The sequence below is a fragment of the Peromyscus maniculatus genome, chromosome 8 (assembly GCF_049852395.1).
Source record: "Peromyscus maniculatus bairdii isolate BWxNUB_F1_BW_parent chromosome 8, HU_Pman_BW_mat_3.1, whole genome shotgun sequence".
Lineage (NCBI taxonomy): Eukaryota > Metazoa > Chordata > Mammalia > Rodentia > Cricetidae > Peromyscus > Peromyscus maniculatus.
Window position 1 is genome coordinate 30,568,688 of NC_134859.1, and position 16,239 is coordinate 30,584,926.

At 42.7% G+C, this 16,239-nt stretch overlaps 1 protein-coding gene across 1 annotated transcript; it reads right to left on the reverse strand.

Moving 5' to 3' along the window:
• Window positions 1–1,243: 1,243 nt before the first annotated feature.
• LOC102923251 (hepatitis A virus cellular receptor 1 homolog) lies at window positions 1,244–14,984 on the reverse strand. Its single transcript, XM_042283888.2, has 6 exons — window positions 14,845–14,984; window positions 12,659–12,716; window positions 10,842–11,180; window positions 5,300–5,407; window positions 3,523–3,559; window positions 1,244–1,749 (listed from the first exon to the last, which is right to left on the reverse strand). The coding sequence occupies exons 2-6, from the start codon at window positions 12,702–12,704 to the stop codon at window positions 1,635–1,637; spliced, it is 645 nt and encodes a 214-aa protein (XP_042139822.2). The 5' UTR covers window positions 12,705–12,716; window positions 14,845–14,984; the 3' UTR covers window positions 1,244–1,634.
• Window positions 14,985–16,239: the final 1,255 nt, after the last annotated feature.

A 16,239-nucleotide genomic window follows, 5' to 3' on the forward strand; every position in this document is an offset into this window, starting at 1 on the left:
GCGTGGAAATGGTAACATTAGACAGATGGAGAGAAATAGGAACACAGAAGAAGTTCTACTACTGTTGTTACTCAGTGCTAGGATTCGAGCCCTGTTTTCCACTGAATCCCATATATTCGGTTGCACAGAACGCGCTAGTGCCATGTTCTTGACTGCAAGCAGGTTTAGGGAATGGGACAGACTGACCATGTCTACCATGCATCTCTAGGGAGACTGAAGAACCGAGCAGGCATCACAATTTCAGAGCCCTGCACCCACCAGGCAGGAATCAGGAAGGAGGCAGAAAGCTAAAGCCCTGCTTTGGTGTATAAGTGCCTCAAGCATAAGAAAAAGAAAACACTGTTGTTTAAATACAATCATTTCTAGAGCAAGTGAGGAAACCCCATTCAACAAACATTCAACAGAACTTTCCTTATCTGACCTCCCCAAGAAATCCCGAATCAGACACATGTTTATTTCCTAGAACTCTGTAGAACAGCAGTGGACTGTGGACTGAGATCCAGCATCCTGCTCTCCTACGGGCTGAGTGTCTCTAACTGGAGTCAGGACTTATTCACACTGAAATAGACATTAATATCCTCTTGAAAATCTGCTCTTCTCAACAACCAAACTGTTAATGAAGATGTCAATACAACAGCCTTTGTTAACTCTAGAAAAACCAAATATTTCATTAATTGTGATAAACTGATCTACTATGAAAAATGCTTTGTCTTTCTGAAATAAATTTAAGTCTGGAGGCAATTATACATTTAGAACCATGAATGAAACCAGTGATAGTTCCAAACCCGGTCACCCCTGGAACAGGACTTCTCTCAGGCAGAGAGCCTGGGTCCTGCTCCCCCTTTCCCCTTCATGTCTGCATTGTCTCCTTCCAGCACCTAATTCAGAGTCCAGTGGGTGAGGACAGGACACTGAGCACCAAGTCAGACTGCAGTGGAAACAGCACTAATGAACTCAGTCCTTGGTCCACTGTTTTCTTCCCTGATGTCTGCCTGGTCCATTCTCACCAAGGCAACCTCTCCTGACATGCAACACCCATCCTTATCCTAAGATTAGCCACATAACCACAAATCATATTTCAAGATCCATGAGAAAGTATGCACACCTCTAATGGTGATATTAGTCTCTCTTCTGTTCATCTATGGAGGAAAGTAAAACCTGTAGCTTCCATGACTAGAGCCCCTTGGAGATAGTAAGGATAAGTGACGTTTTGAGTTACACTAAGTAGACAAGACATAACCATGAAGTGCTTCTAACTTAAATCTCACCCTCCCCACTTTCGTTTTATTTTATTTTTATCTTTAAATCCTATTTCCTCTCTGCTGGATGGTTTTAGTAAACAACATAGAAGTCAATGGCCTCCATTACCAATGATTTTTCTTTCATGGACAAAAGAATTGTGGGGTCTAAAGGAAATCCAAACTATTAAAGTGTTCATGTTGAAAAAGGCTCTGCGGTGAGTGGAGAGACTGGACATCATTTCAACAGTGAGAGTGAGGCTGGCCAGGCAGAGGATCATCTTCTTCACTATGGCTGGAAAGCAGGAACACCCGATGAACCGACACAGAAAATAGTCCTGGAGCTTAAAGGGGTGTCCAGCTTGGTGACATCTCGTTGCTGTGTTCCACTGCAACTTAATCTTTGACAGGAGGACTGTCTTCAATAATGTAGATGTTTTCCTGGACTCGTGGTCGCACGTTCTTTGAGTTCTGTAAAGTTCTGATCTTACAGACACGGAATGCTACCAAGCTGCAGAGAGAGAGAGAGAGAGAGAGAGAGAGAGAGAGAGAGAGAGAGAGAGAGAGAGAGAGAGAGAGAGAGATGTTGACGAAAATAACTTGAGGTCACCATCACCATTCAGGGCTGAGCAGAGCTTTTACTTATGATGTACACTGGGGATTTGAGGGGCCCTATTCACAAAAACTGTAACAGTGAACAGAGCCACACAGGGCCCTAGTATTAAGCCATAGAAAAGTATGTTTCATAGGCATCAGACTAAGAATTATTTTAAAAATATCAGTTCATATTGGCATCCATCAGGATATGCATGTAATGGAACTCAACAGTGGATGATCCAAAGAGACACATACCTAACATCAAACCACCTAGTCACGATGTGTATGTGGGACCTGTGTTTGGAACAGGATGATGGCTGTGTTTACAGCTTTGCACTGTGACCCTTTAGAATGGGTCAGGAGAGCCTCGTGACCTGAGTGAGATCCCTGGAGCCCACATAAAGGTAGAAGGAAAGAGCCAGCTCCACAAAGTTGTCCTCTGACCTCCACAGATGCCATGGAACCTGTACACACACACACACACACACACACACACACACACACACACTAATAAATTCTTATTTAAAAGTAGAAAGGGTTTTGAAATCTGCATAGTATCTACATTCCCTAACATTAAGCATGGAGTACAAAAACATAGAAAAATACAGCGCCTTTTCACAAAAGCTGGCGGTCTATGACACAGTTTCAAAGACTACATGTATGCCATGCATATGACACAAGCCCAAAATTGTCGGTTATTTGAGGTCAAGGAATTAGTTTTGGGAGAGCGCTGTTAGTATCTGGGCACCAGCTATGCTCTCAGCTGTGGGAGGGGCTTCACTTGCAGAGCTCATCCTGCATCCCTATTAGTCAGGGTAGGCACAGTGGACTGACATTTGAGCTTCCAGAACTCATGGAGGGGCAAACCAGAGAAGAAAACAGATTAGCTTTAACTCATGGGTGGCATTTCAACACAGTGGAGTTTGTCATTTGTACACAGTGGCCGTCTCTATTACTGAAATGTGGAACCAGCACGAATAGTCAGGCACATGAAGAACACACCTCCTCTGAGAATTACAGAGAATGTGGACAAAGCTTTCCTACAATTTGTCAAGAAGTGGACTGTGTTTACTTGCCTGTTTAGTTTTGTTGCTTTTGTTTTTACTAGTTTAGTTTTTACTTTTCTTGCTAGAAGTCTAGGCTGGCCTCAAACAGCTTATTTTTCTTTTTATATGTTACATTTTCTTTGGTGTTTCTGAATAAATAACAACAACAACAATAATAATACAAACCCAAGATTTGGGGCTGGAGACATGATTTAGGGATAAGTGCATTTGTTGCACAAAGCAACTCATTCAATTCAGCTCCAAAGACCAAAATTTACCATTCAGCACTTACAACAAGTTGTCAGAGCTGAGGAGCTCCTTCGGTACCAGTTCAGACCCACAGATAGGGAAATCAGAATGCTGACACATCCCTGGAAGGTACGGTAACAAGAGAGGCTCCGGGAACTATAGTCTCCAAGGTGAACAATAGGAGCCAGGCAAAATGTCTCTGCCTGGAAAATGAAGGAGGAGAAAGAGGAAGATGGGAGGGGAGAGGGAAGGAAGGAAGAGGGAGAGAGATGGGAAGAGGAGAAGGAGAGGAGGAGGAAAGGGGAGAGGAGGAGGAGAAAAGAACAACAGCAACAAAAATCTCCAAGATAGCAAGTTCTCCAGAGCAAGCGACAGAAGCCAAGCCAGCTTACCTTAGAGATCCTGGCTTCTTTTTCACAAAGACGCAATCTAAATTTGGGTGAGAGGAGGCAGGGAGGGGGGGTTAAAAAGAAAATCGAACATGTCCTCAGAAACACTTGTGGTGCTTTTTTTCTTCTAATCAAGGATATTGTTTCTGTTTTTAGTTGAACCATTCCCTGGGAGGTTCCTTCCTATACCCTATAGGAAGTATCTTCTCTTCATTCATGGTTTGATACATTCACCCACATAGCATCCCTAACACACTAGAATGGCATCGGTAAATTGTCTTTCACTGAAAGAAATGAAGAACTCTCGGTTTTTAATTTGGCTGCTGGAGAATAAGCTAAATATAGACTCTACAAGGTGATCTGAGACACTGGTCCTGTTAATGATCTTGTCCATCAGGGATCCTTTAAAAACACTCACTAAAGTGACACTATATTGGCTTTCACTCCTTCCTTAGTGTAACTTAGGAGGTGTGGACCACTTACTCTCCCACCCACCCCTACTTCCTGTTAAAGATCTTTATATTCCCAGTAACCACCCTCCTTCAGGGGAGAATAAACATTGTCGGGCTAAAGAAGGGAATGTATTTGTAATTTATTTTACAATTTTTAGTCCCCTCTTTTAAACATTATCTTACTATTATAGTCCATGAGCTATGATTCTTCTGCCTCAGCAGCCCGAGTCCTGGAATTATAGGTGCATACCACCAGAGTCAGCTTAATCATTTTAGATAAACAAGATCTAAATAGAGGCAGGCATATTCTGATTCTCCGTTTTCTATCTAGTCATGTGAAACAGATCAATAATGAGCTCATGTTCGATGTCTTGGAACAAAAAAAAAACATGCATGCAAAGAACAATGCATAGACTGAGGAGGTTGTATTTAGGAATATATGTATGTATGCATATACATTCATGCATGTAATAATTTATGTAAAAGGTCATGAATTTGAGAGACAGAATGATATATGGGAGAGCTTGGGGGAAGAAAAGGTGAGGGGGAAATGATGTTATTATAGTATATTCTTAAAAAATAAAAGAAGTAATATTTAAAAAACGGCTGGAGCTAGAGACTTGGCTCAGTGGTTAAGAGCACTTGTTGCTTTTGCAGAGAACACTGATTGGGCTCCTAGTACCCATGTAGTGACTCAAAACGAAGGTCACATAATATTTCATAAGTTTTAGAAACAATCTCAGTGCACAGTATGTCCTAACACCTCCCTGGGATCCAGAAGGGATTGCAGTATGTATCTTGGATTGGGGAATATAGAGGAGTCATGTGAAATGTGAACCCCATGGCATGTGGAGTTACTGGAAGGCAGTCAGAGTGGCTGAGAATCCTTGTTCTAGTACCTTGGTCTGGGAAACCCACATGAAACATACTGTCTTCTAGCAAAGGGCTAAAGAAGACAGAGGAAGTGCCATCTTGAAAGAAATGTGGGAAGACTCCATTGGCAAGAAGAGCTGTGGAATAAGCATTTTCCTACCATCAAAATCTATGCTCAGACTCCATTCTCCCTAGTCACTGCACTGCTTTATAGGGCCAGTCTCAGGAGAATGCGAGGCCAAGCTCTGGGCATTTAGAGCACAGGACCCTTGATTTACACTTAAAGGCCCAGTGGGACCCCCACGGTATGCTTGTTCAGTGGATTAAAATGGCTTTGCACCCTTCTACAGAAGTAAAACCTTTTTCTTTGCAAACATTCTTTGGATTCTATGACCATTTATTATTTACCGTTTATCATTTATCCTACCATTTGGAACTATCTTAAAATTACTTACTTGTGATAACCATTGTGCTAACAAGAAGTAGAAGCACCAAGGCAATGGAGATTCCAATGTAGAAGCTTTTAGTCATGATCCTTGGTGGGTTCTGTGTCGGATCAGTTCCTAGGGAAATAGAAGTAAACTGAAGAGGGACCAAGTGAAATGAACAGGAAAATATCCTAGACCTTAGCATAGACCTTTACCTTTATTGGCCTGTGGCTAATCTAGAATATGGAAGAAGACCCAATGATCAGAGATAGCCATGCACAGTGGAACTCTGGGACTATAAAATGTATTTGACGATGATGGAAGTGTGTTCTTTTTTTGCTTGGGGTGATTACATAGATATATACCTCTTTCAAAATTCTAAGGAATGCATCATTTTTGTGCTTTTATCTGCATTAACAGTCAGTAGGGTATACCTCTACTGAGAAAAACAGTGGCTCTTCTCTGAATTGACATACTCTGATGTTACCCCAATGTGCTCAACTACTGGTTTGGGCTTTCATCACAGACCCTACTTGTCTTGTAAAAGGCAATTGAGCATAAACAATCAAGCCCAGTGATGAGTTTGGAATTAAACTGAGTGATTTGCTTTGTAAAAGAGGCACATGAATATGTGACTTCCACAGATCCCAGATACTGTGAGTAATATGGTAGCATAGCTGTCATCATATCTATGGCCAAAGAAACTTGGGAAGAAAATGGTTTACTCAGCTTATGCTTCCACCTCACAGTTCATCATCAATGAAGTCCAGATAGGAACTCAAGCAGGGCGGGGTCCTGGAGTCAGGAGCTGATGAAGAGGCCATGGATGCTGCTTACTGGCTTGCTCATCATGGCTTGCTCAGCCAGCTTTCTTATAGAATCCAGGGATGGCACCACTCACAATGGGCTGGGCCCTCTCCTGTCAATCACTAAGCAAGAAAATGCCCTTCAGGCTTTCCTCTATCCTGATCTTATAGAGAAATTTTCTTAATTGCAGTTCCCTCCTCTCAAATGACTTTAGTTTGTGTCAAGTTAACACAAAACTATCAGGCCTAGGAAGCATGAGATATGGGAAGGAAAATGGCTCATTGTCCTAAGATGGAGGAAAGGATACTATATTACCCACCTTGTTGACAGAGACATTGTTTCAGGTGACTGAGGTAGGGTGATCTATGAGTTTGAGGCCAGACTACTGATTGATATAGTGAGTTCCAGGCAAATAAGAGCTACAGAGTTATCCCACATCTTAAAGAAAAACAAATGAACAAACAAAAAACCTCAAAAAGATTCCACTAAATACCCCTAGCTGATCACATGATCACATCAGCCATCACTTTTTTTTTCTAAATCTCTGTTTTTCATCAGTCACTTATCCTTATCCTCCAAACTCAGCCATGAGCCCATCTTCTGAAACAGGCAGAAACTAAGTATTGAAAAGTTCTGTCAGTCCTGAGAGATCTCACAGTTCTCTAGTGTGTGCAGCCACCTGGAATAAAGTGCATTTTCTCACAAATCCTTATGCTCTAAAATCTCAATTATAACCTAGAGCCGTCTGCAAACTCATCTTGTAGTCTAGGCCTTCAGAGTCCTCCTAGTTGATGTACCCACCAGCCAATGGGAGGTGAGGAAATCAATACTTTTTCTAGGAAGAAAAAGCTGTGACACTTCTATTGCTTGCTAGAATTCCAGGATTTAGAAAGCAACATGAAAGCACAGATGGGTCAACAAGAAGAGACAAGAGCTTTTGCTATAGCACCAGCAAGAGGCTGTCCCCAGGCAGAGGCTTCTCTCCTGAACTTCTGTTCTTTGTCATTGACCAACTAGGACTGGGCAGGACTAATAGGAGGCAGCTGCACTTATCACATGGAGCTGAGTACAGAGCCCATGTTCCTAAGGACACACTGTATAAATGACAGGTGTCAGGTCCTCAGATGTCTAAGCATCTCTGTGAGATTGTGAGGGTATGGGGGCCCTGGGACTGATTGTCTACCTTTCACTGGTAAGTGACTGACTTCTACAGATTACAAGATCAGTATGCACAAAGCAGTCAGTTATAAGGGTACATACCACACAGCCCTGCATCTTAGCTGAAAGTAAACTAGCCCCATTGGCCTATGAGAGATCCCATGCGAGGCCCAACACAAGGGATTTGCTCATTTGAGTATAGAATGGACATACTATTCCTTTGTTTCTTCCAATCTAAGAGAAACAGGGTGAATTTCCCTTATCCAGAATTGCTTGGTACCAGGAGTTTCATAATTTGGGTATTTCTGAAAGTTTTGGGCTATTGCATATAGGTAATAACTTATGGATGGGGCTCAAGTCTAAATATGAATTGCCACAACATATACATATAGCCACATTGGTTAATACTGGTATGGTAACAAAGTCTTGATAATGCATGGAAATGGATAGTGCATGGAAATGACATGGTGTTGGATTTTCCAGATTTATCATCAAGTCAGTGCCCCCAAGTTCTCAGATCCTGAAGCACTGCATGTTGGGTAATAGTCTCAGGTCATGAGGCATTGAGTCAGGTTTTACTGAGTAATAGGCCCTAGCCATAAATAATTGAATAGCCCCATGCTGACCATTCAGTTCCACCTGCAGAAACAATATGCCTGGGTATTGAAAACAACCAACCCCACTCCTGGTCAAACCACGAAACAGCTGTAACTTCCTGGTAGCTGCGTGCACACACACACACACACACACACACACACACACACACACACACACACACAGAGTGTATGTGTATAATTATGTGTGTGAGTGGCGTGTGTGTGTGTGTGTGTGTGTGTGTTCCTCATCCCCTCTAAATGTGCTCAACCATCATCCCACAGAAAGGCCAGGGCTCCTCACTGTTCTAATAAAGCAGTCTTAGGCAGTTTTGAGATCGAGTCTGCTTTTCTGCCACATTTTTCTCACACTCAGACTTTGGATTCTCAAATTAGGCAGACTTGATCGGGAATTCACAAATCAAGAGTCAGGAGTGCTGTAAGAATCCAAACAGCTTACTGATGTTCTGAGAGTGCACAGATAGCCAATGAAGGGAATTAAGGGAAACGGGAGCCTGGAAGGAAATACTGAGTGAAGGACCCCAGCAGGAGCACACAGTGTTTTTGTCAGATGACAAGTTCCCTCATAAGCAGCTTTATCCAATCCTAACTCTGCTAACTACAAAATAAAACCTTGGGAATTGAGAACAATTGGCTTGACCTTGCTTTCCTTTAAAGGATAAAATGTAATTTGGAATCTAGATAGCTTTTGCCTTGAAAAAAGGAAAAGAAATGTGTGTACCTACAATATGCAGGGAAGCAGTAAATGCAAGGGTCAGCCTTCCTCTGTGTGTGTGTGTGTGTGTGTGTGTGTGTGTGTGTGTGTGTGTGTGTGTGTGTGTCCTATATGTAGAGGTCAGAGGACAGCTTGAGAGATGTTTTTTTCCTTCTACCTTGTGAGTCCCAGGACTTGAACTCAGGTTATTGAGCTTGGTAACAAGTGCTCCTACCATGGAAATGGAGCCATCTCTAACACCCTCTAACCCTTGTTCTTTGTAATGGCCAAATAGTAAATGTTTTCAGCCTGGGAACCTAAAAACATTGTTGACTAGCAAGCATGCACCTCAACCAGTTGGAAAGTCACGGCTTCCAACACAGCAATGAGTCCTGTGGCTGTGCTTCAGTGAAACTCTTCACACCAGTGAGTGGGTCTGTCACCTAACCAGATCCAGTCCTGGCTAAAGTTTGCTGAATCAGTCTAATGTGTAGCCAGATGCTTGAGCATGATCCAAGCCCCTCTCTGGAGAGTATAAATCTCTGAGGTGGAGAGAAAAGCAAGCCTGTGAAAAATCTAGTCAGAAGGTCACTATGAGAACAAATCCAGGAAAGAACCATCAGCTCAAGACCTTTGCTTTTCTTGCTCTGGGGCATTTTTTTCCTCCCAGGTAGATGGGGAAGTCCAAAGGAGCTGATGAGGGTCCTGGGACGCTGAAGAGGAAGCTCCGTGTGTTTAAACCATGAGAAGATATAGACTTGGTTGTTAAAGGATAAGGCAGAGTGTCACTCATGGACCCATTGACCAGCCAGCCAGAAGACTTTTCAACAGTGACCTGTGAAAGAATTTCTAAGCTTGATTAAAGCCTACTCTTAATAATTTCATGCAACTAGACATGGCAATATAGGCTTTTAATCCCATCACTCAGAAAGCAGGGGCAGTTGGATCTGTGTGTTCGAGGCCAGTCTGATCTACATATGGACATCCAGACCAGCCATACTATACACTGTGATCCTATATCAGCAATAAATAAATAAGTCAAAGAAATAAAAAATAAAAAGCAAAGTATAAGGTTGATATATACAATTACAAGATAATGGTCTGAATTGAAAAAGAATGCAGACAGGTTACCATAAACTTCTATAGTCAAGGGGATTAGGAAATAGCATCAGAAGTTGGCACATCCTCACAATTCAACCTTTAACTAAAAGCTGAAAGAAAATCAGGATGTCCACATCACAAAGGAACTCTAATGATTTAAGACCTAGAGCTTTCACAAACTTCTCACTAGTAACCACTCAACAGGTGTTGGAAGACAAACACTTTCCCATGTGGCCATTTTTGTATGTAAAAGGATAATTTTGTGACGTGATGTAAGGACTATTTTAAAAGCCCAAAGCAGGGCCTGACATGGAGTGGAACTTTCAGTCTATGATGTGGCCTGCACTCAGCAAGGTCAGCTGACCCTTGTTGAAGTCAGCTCATCTGCACAGCAGCATCCTGCATTGCCTGCTTTTCAGGTTAGAGCAGTTGTGCTTTTACAGTGCTTAGGACAGGTGGTTTAATGTCGCAAGACAGTAACTGGTGGGCATGGGGCTATTTCTGCTCAGTGGCCACAACGGTTGGTCCCTAGGCCAAGTTCTTCACTAGAAAGATGGACTGAACAAGAAAGCAAAGGATCACTTATGCTGCCACTAACAGTGACTGGGACTGCATCTTCCTGGGGGGATGTCTAAATCATCTGCACAGCAGCACCCTGCGTTGCCTGCTTTTCCGGTTAGAGCTATTGTGCTTTTACAGTGCTAAGGACAGGTGGTTTAATGTCACAAGACATTAACTCAGAGGCTGGGGGTCCCTTTCATTCAAGTCACTTCAGCTTAAATAAAGCTCCCCACTGGGTTTCAGGACAGAAAGTGGAGACAGTTTCATGGACCAACAAGACTGTCCCAAGTACACAGGTAGGGCATGGATCCTGGCTTAGCTCATGGTTTTGAATTAAGGTTGATCCAAGCACATGAAAGGTATTCTGTACCTCAGAAGGAAATATTCAGGCTGTGTTTGATGAAACTTATTTGTGTTCTCAGGACTAAAGAGCTAGAGGCATGGGGATCAGGAGATTGTAGAAATCAAGATACATGAGATTACATTTCAAAACAAAAAACAAAAGCAAGTGTTTAGTAGCAAAAATGTTTATAAGAGCTTTTGTTTCCTTGTTCTAGGAAAATAACAAATTATTAGCAAAATAGAAGACTCGGTTCACTTGTAAGAAATAAGCAAGGCAACAAGGCACGCTTACCTGGTTGAACTTGCAGTGAGATGGTCAGTCTCCGTACACCATTCCATCCTGCCATTTCCACCCGACAGCAGTAGAGACCACTGTCATTCTCAGTGACATTCTCTATTGTCAAGGACACATTTCCTCGAAGAAGCTGCCCCTTTAGGTGGTAACGATTGTTCCTCTCATAGTAGACGTAGTATCCATTGGTCAAAATAACAACATTTTTACATTTATCAGTAAAACATGCCAATCGGCCCCAACACGTGGGTGAGAGTCCGTTAGACACTGGATAAGTACACGGCAGTGTCACAGGGTGACCCACCACTCCATGTACTTCTGGGAAGGATTCTACAGCAGCTGTGGCAAAGAAGGGGAAATAGAGAAGGGGTTCTCTCTCTCTCTCTCATTCTCTCTCTCTCTCTCTCTCTTGTTTTTGGTTACTATTGTTTGTTTTTCTTTCATTTTCCTTTTTGAGTCAGAGCTCACTGGGTAGCCATGGCAGGCTTAGAACCCACTTATAAACTAGCTAGCCCGAAATTCTTAGAGATTCTCCTGCATCTACCTTCTGGATGTTGGGGTTAAAGTCCCCACCAGGCCTGACCTGTTGGTTTGCGTTTTACTCAGGGTCTTGCTCTGTAGCCTAAGCTTGCTCGCACTGACTATCCTCCTGCCTCAGATACCTGAAAGATGGAATTACAAGCATGTGCCACTGAGACCAGCTCTAATTTAATTTTTAAAAGTTATTTATTTTACTTTTTAAGATCAGATTATGATTACGTCATTTCCCCCTTTCCCAACCTCCCTTGAAACCCTCACATACAGCCCTCCTTGCTCTCTTTCAAACTTATGGCCTCTTTTTATCACTAATTGTTGTTACATGGATATATATATATATACACACACACATATATACATATATATATGTGTGTATATACATACATATATACATACATACTTATATAAATACAACCTGCTCCATCTCTATGTTACTGTACACCTGTATATCTATTCAGAGGTCTCTATTTGGTATCAGATAATGAAATGGTGAGCTCTTTCCTGGGCAAGACTAGTGCTGCTCTTAGCTAACTGGGACAGAGGATTGCAAACTGTACTTCAAGTTTAAGTTTTCAAACTTAAACCTGCTGTGTCCTAGAAGCCGTGTGTGTTGATGGGTACCTGCAAAAGCAGACTGTGAGAGGTGGAAGCAGGAAAGTCAGAAGTTCAAAGCCAGCCTAGGGTAACTAGTGAGTTCAAGAACAACCAGGGTTCAGGAGACCCTGTCCCAAACCACCTCTGTCCCTCCCCTTTATGATATTCAAAGTGGAACCATCAACTCCTTACCCTCCTCTCCTATACAAATAACAAAGCCAAGGTTTTGTTTACAGCATTATTGACTTAAAGGCAGAAGTTTTATACTTCAGCATCAATTTTCAGAAAGGATTTTAGAACTCTATGAGAAGTGAGGTTTTAGGATCAGTCCTTAAGAAAATCCAAGTAAGAATCCCTTGTTATAAGTGGGTGACATATCAGAAACATGAGCTCAGCCCTTATTAGTCTATCACATGCATGCACATGTAGTCACTCCTCATGTGCTCTTGTGGTTTTATTATTTATTTATTTATTTATTTATTTATTTATTTATTTATTTATTTATTTTTGGCCATCAGCTTTGAAATACATCCAAATAAATAATTTCTCCAGAACTCCAATTTTACCCTGGTTCTCTCCTCTCTACAGAATTCATAATCAACAAATACCAAGGAATGTATTTTTTCTGTGTCGTATCGAATCATCTCCACAACACACACCCTCCCCCAGCTCACCTACTCACTTACCTGGGAGAAGCAGTATGAGGCCTGAAATGAAGACTTGAGGATGCATCACGCTGTTGACCTGGAGGACAAAAAGAAGCTACTCTACTTGCCTGTGGCACTCAGTACATGGTATCTGGTCATGCCTTAATTCTCAGAATGCAACTTTTCTTTGACCCCTGATGACATGAATCATGTGAGCCTGTTCTCCTGGGCCAAGAAAGCCCATATTCAAAGGTTCTACCCAGGGCTCTGTAAGTTCCCAGTGGTGGAGGACTGTGTGCCTTGGACAGGGAAAGCTGTCCTCCAAAACAGCCTCTTCTTCCCGATCCATCCCCACACATAATCATCAATCTCGTTCCTGGTCTTGGCACAAATAAAGCAGCAAACACAGAGAAAACCGAAGGCAGAGACAAGAAGAATGTGTTTCCTGGTAGAACCCTGAGTGAGCACCAGCCTTCTGATGGCGAAGAGGAGCTTGCCCTCTGATGGGCATGGGGCTGTTTCTGCTCAGTGGCCACAATGGTTGGTCCCTAAGCCTCATCCAAGTTCTTCACTGGTGAGATGGAATGAACAAGAAAGCAAAGGATCACTCATGCTGCCCCTCACAGTGACTGAGGCCGCGTGTTCCGGAGGGATGTCTAGAGACACCCTGAAAAGCACTGGGTACAAATCCAAACCTTCCATTCACAGAGCCCCGCCATGCCTAGCTTTTCTTCTAGATAAAATAGCAGCAGTGTTTGCTCAGCTTTTCGGAGAATCTGCTGTGAAGGAGATGCTGGGCTGTTTACTCACAGGTACCTAATCCTCACAGAATCCCCAAGGCAGCTGCTTTTATAAATGACCATTTATAGAGGATGCTCTATGCATTCCAATTCTAACTTCTAGATTTCAACTTTTGCTTTTTAATTGCTAAGCCGTAAGAATAGAAAGAAGTAAGCCCACTAGTACTTTATGACCTTCACTTCTGTTCAGACATCCCAGGACCTCCTCTCAGAGAGGAAATGGACAGCCTTTTCTAGTCTCTGAGGCCAGTGACAGATGTCATGAGAACACCTGTGATGGGATGGCTCAGCATCCTCAGGCCTGGGACCCACACGACTCACACTAACAGCCTCTGTATTTGGAAGGGGATCAGGACCCCTAATGCTGCAAATGGCTGGCCAAACACTAAGACTATTTTGGGTGAGAAAAATCTAAAAGCTGTTAATTAATAGATAAATTTTAGAAATCTAAAGCCCACATGAGTATCAGCCTTGTGGCTTTTTATCAATAAAACTACTTGGCAGCATGTGGCACCTACCATTCTGTTCCTTTTGAGTTCTGCTGAGGACAGGGCACATACAGACATTCACTGCCTCACACACAGTGACCCCTTCCTTTTTTTTTTTTTTTTTTTTTTCGGTTACACACAGAGTTTCTCTGTGTGGCCCTGGCTGTCCTGGCACTCATTCTGTAGCCCAGGCTGGCCTCAAACTCAGAGATCTGCCTGACTCTACCTCCCTACTGCTGGGATTAAACATGTGCACCACCACCACCTGGCAGTAATGCCTTCTTGACACACAAACTCACTATCACCGAGCCATCCTACAGCTGCCCTTTGTTTTTTCTTTACATTTCATACAAATCATTTCTTACAAATTTTTCTTAATCTGCAAACGAACAAGTCAATGAAGAAGACTGAAGTTATAGCTGTGTTCTCACCTCCTTGTTCCCATTTTCATATTATTTAGATAACATTACATGTTACTCATAGACACCACCTAAATAAGTAGGGATTAATTCAAGAGTACCAGCCTGTTTTCTACAGCTTTCTTCTTATTTCTCATGTTAACCTTAATCAAGAAGGCTTTAATAACTCTTCTATGAGCCAGGCAGTGGTGACCCATACCTTTAATCCCAACACTCCGGAAGTAGAGGGAGGCAGATCTCTGTGAGTTTGAGGCTAGCCTGATCTATAGAGTGAGTTCCAGGACAGCCAAGGCTATGCAAAAAGAAATAGTCTTGAAAAACCCAAACAAACAAACAGCTCATCTATGAAAGTTTATTATTCCGTTTAAATAAAGATCTAACTCCAAGAATCCAAATAACTCTATTGGATGTTACGTTGCCCTAATGTCCCACATACAATCCCATATAATCCCATAACTCCAAGGAGCACTATCCTGATTGCTTCTCTCCAGCATGAGTCTGCAGAAGACTGTACTTACCAGTTAGGTAGGAGAGCCCCAGCTTCTTACAGTCTCTCCTTCAAATCTTAGCTGCTGATGGACTTCCAAAGCTGCTGATGGATAAAGACGAGTCTCTCCCAGAATTCCATTCTTATCACCCGGCCACACATTCACCTGTTCTGTGTGAAAATTGAGTCTCTCCAGTTCCCCAATCCACCTACTAGATAGCATCTACTCACTGATACAAACAGACTAGAGGAGAACATCACTAGGGTGGGAGCATTGCTAATGTGCCCCTGGGCTGTGTCTGAAGCTGCAGCAAAGATCTTCACTTGAGGTGTGACTCTAGGCCTGGGGACCATGCTGCTTTGGAGATGGCTGGAGAGTGGAGGGACTTTAACACCTGGACCAACCCTCTCAATTTACATGTGAATAAACTGCTCCAGAAAGAAGAATCAACTGTAGAAACCAGGAGTCCCTGGAGCAAGAGCAGAAGGGACACCTGCTCTTATTGTACCCACTGGTCTGCCCTTCAACTAACATCTTTCTAATACATGTTTACTAGTACTCCATATTAGAATAGGGGAGTTGAAAGAAATACATCTACCTCACAATCTCAGCTTCCAAAATCTTAGGTAATACAAGATATGGTGGTAGATACCTTGATCCCAGCACTGGTGAGGCAGAGGCAGGTGGATCTGTATTTTATGTCAGAAGGGTTACAGAGAGAGTTCCAGGTCAGCCAAGGCTACACAATGAGAAGAGATCTTAAACCATCTGAAGCCAAGCTTCTCCATACCCTGATGCACATTTCAGTTGTTACTAAATTGTCCATAGAGGCTCCCAGAGTGTGGGTGTTGAGTAAGCAGTGTGAGCACTTTCCCATCTGTCCGCGAGAGGGTGCTGTGTTCAAACAAGAGTTTCCAGAGGGTGTCCTCATCACTTCCCCCACCCTACATCTCCCCCCCCCCCAAAACCAAATTATAAAATAACTAGCTAACCTTGTATGGTCTTCCTAACGATACTGAGGACAGAGTTTTGAGGTAAGAATTCTACTGGATCATTGCCATCTCTCCATCTCTTTGGATGTGTCTTTTTTTTTTTTGAGACAGGATTTCTCTATGTAGTCCTGGCTGTCCTGGAACTCAGTCTGTAGACCAGGCTGGCCTCGAACTCAGAGATCTGCCTGCCTCTGCCTCCTGAGTACTGGGATCAAAGGTGTGTGCCACCACTGCCTGGATCATTGAATGTTAAGATGCTGCCACCACACCCATCTGTGTAAAGAGAGGGGTCCAGAATATTTATCACATAAGGCTTTACCGAATGGAGTCAAGACAGGATAATCATTTCAGTTCTGACTTGGATGTTGTTATTTTTTGTTTGTGTTTCTTGATTTGTTTTGAGACAGGGTCTCACTATGTAATGCAGGCTGGT

Excerpts from the sequence above, each read along its gene's own strand:
- LOC102923251 (XM_042283888.2), bottom strand. The coding sequence starts at position 12,704 with ATGCATCCTCAAGTCTTCATTTCAGGCCTCATACTGCTTCTCCCAG. Across the intron at positions 5,408-10,841 it reads CTCACTGCAAGTTCAACCAG|GAACTGATCCGACACAGAAC; the intron begins GTAAGCGTGCCT and ends CTATTTCCCTAG. Across the intron at positions 3,560-5,299 it reads TAGCACAATGGTTATCACAA|ATTGCGTCTTTGTGAAAAAG; the intron begins GTAAGTAATTTT and ends ACCCAAATTTAG.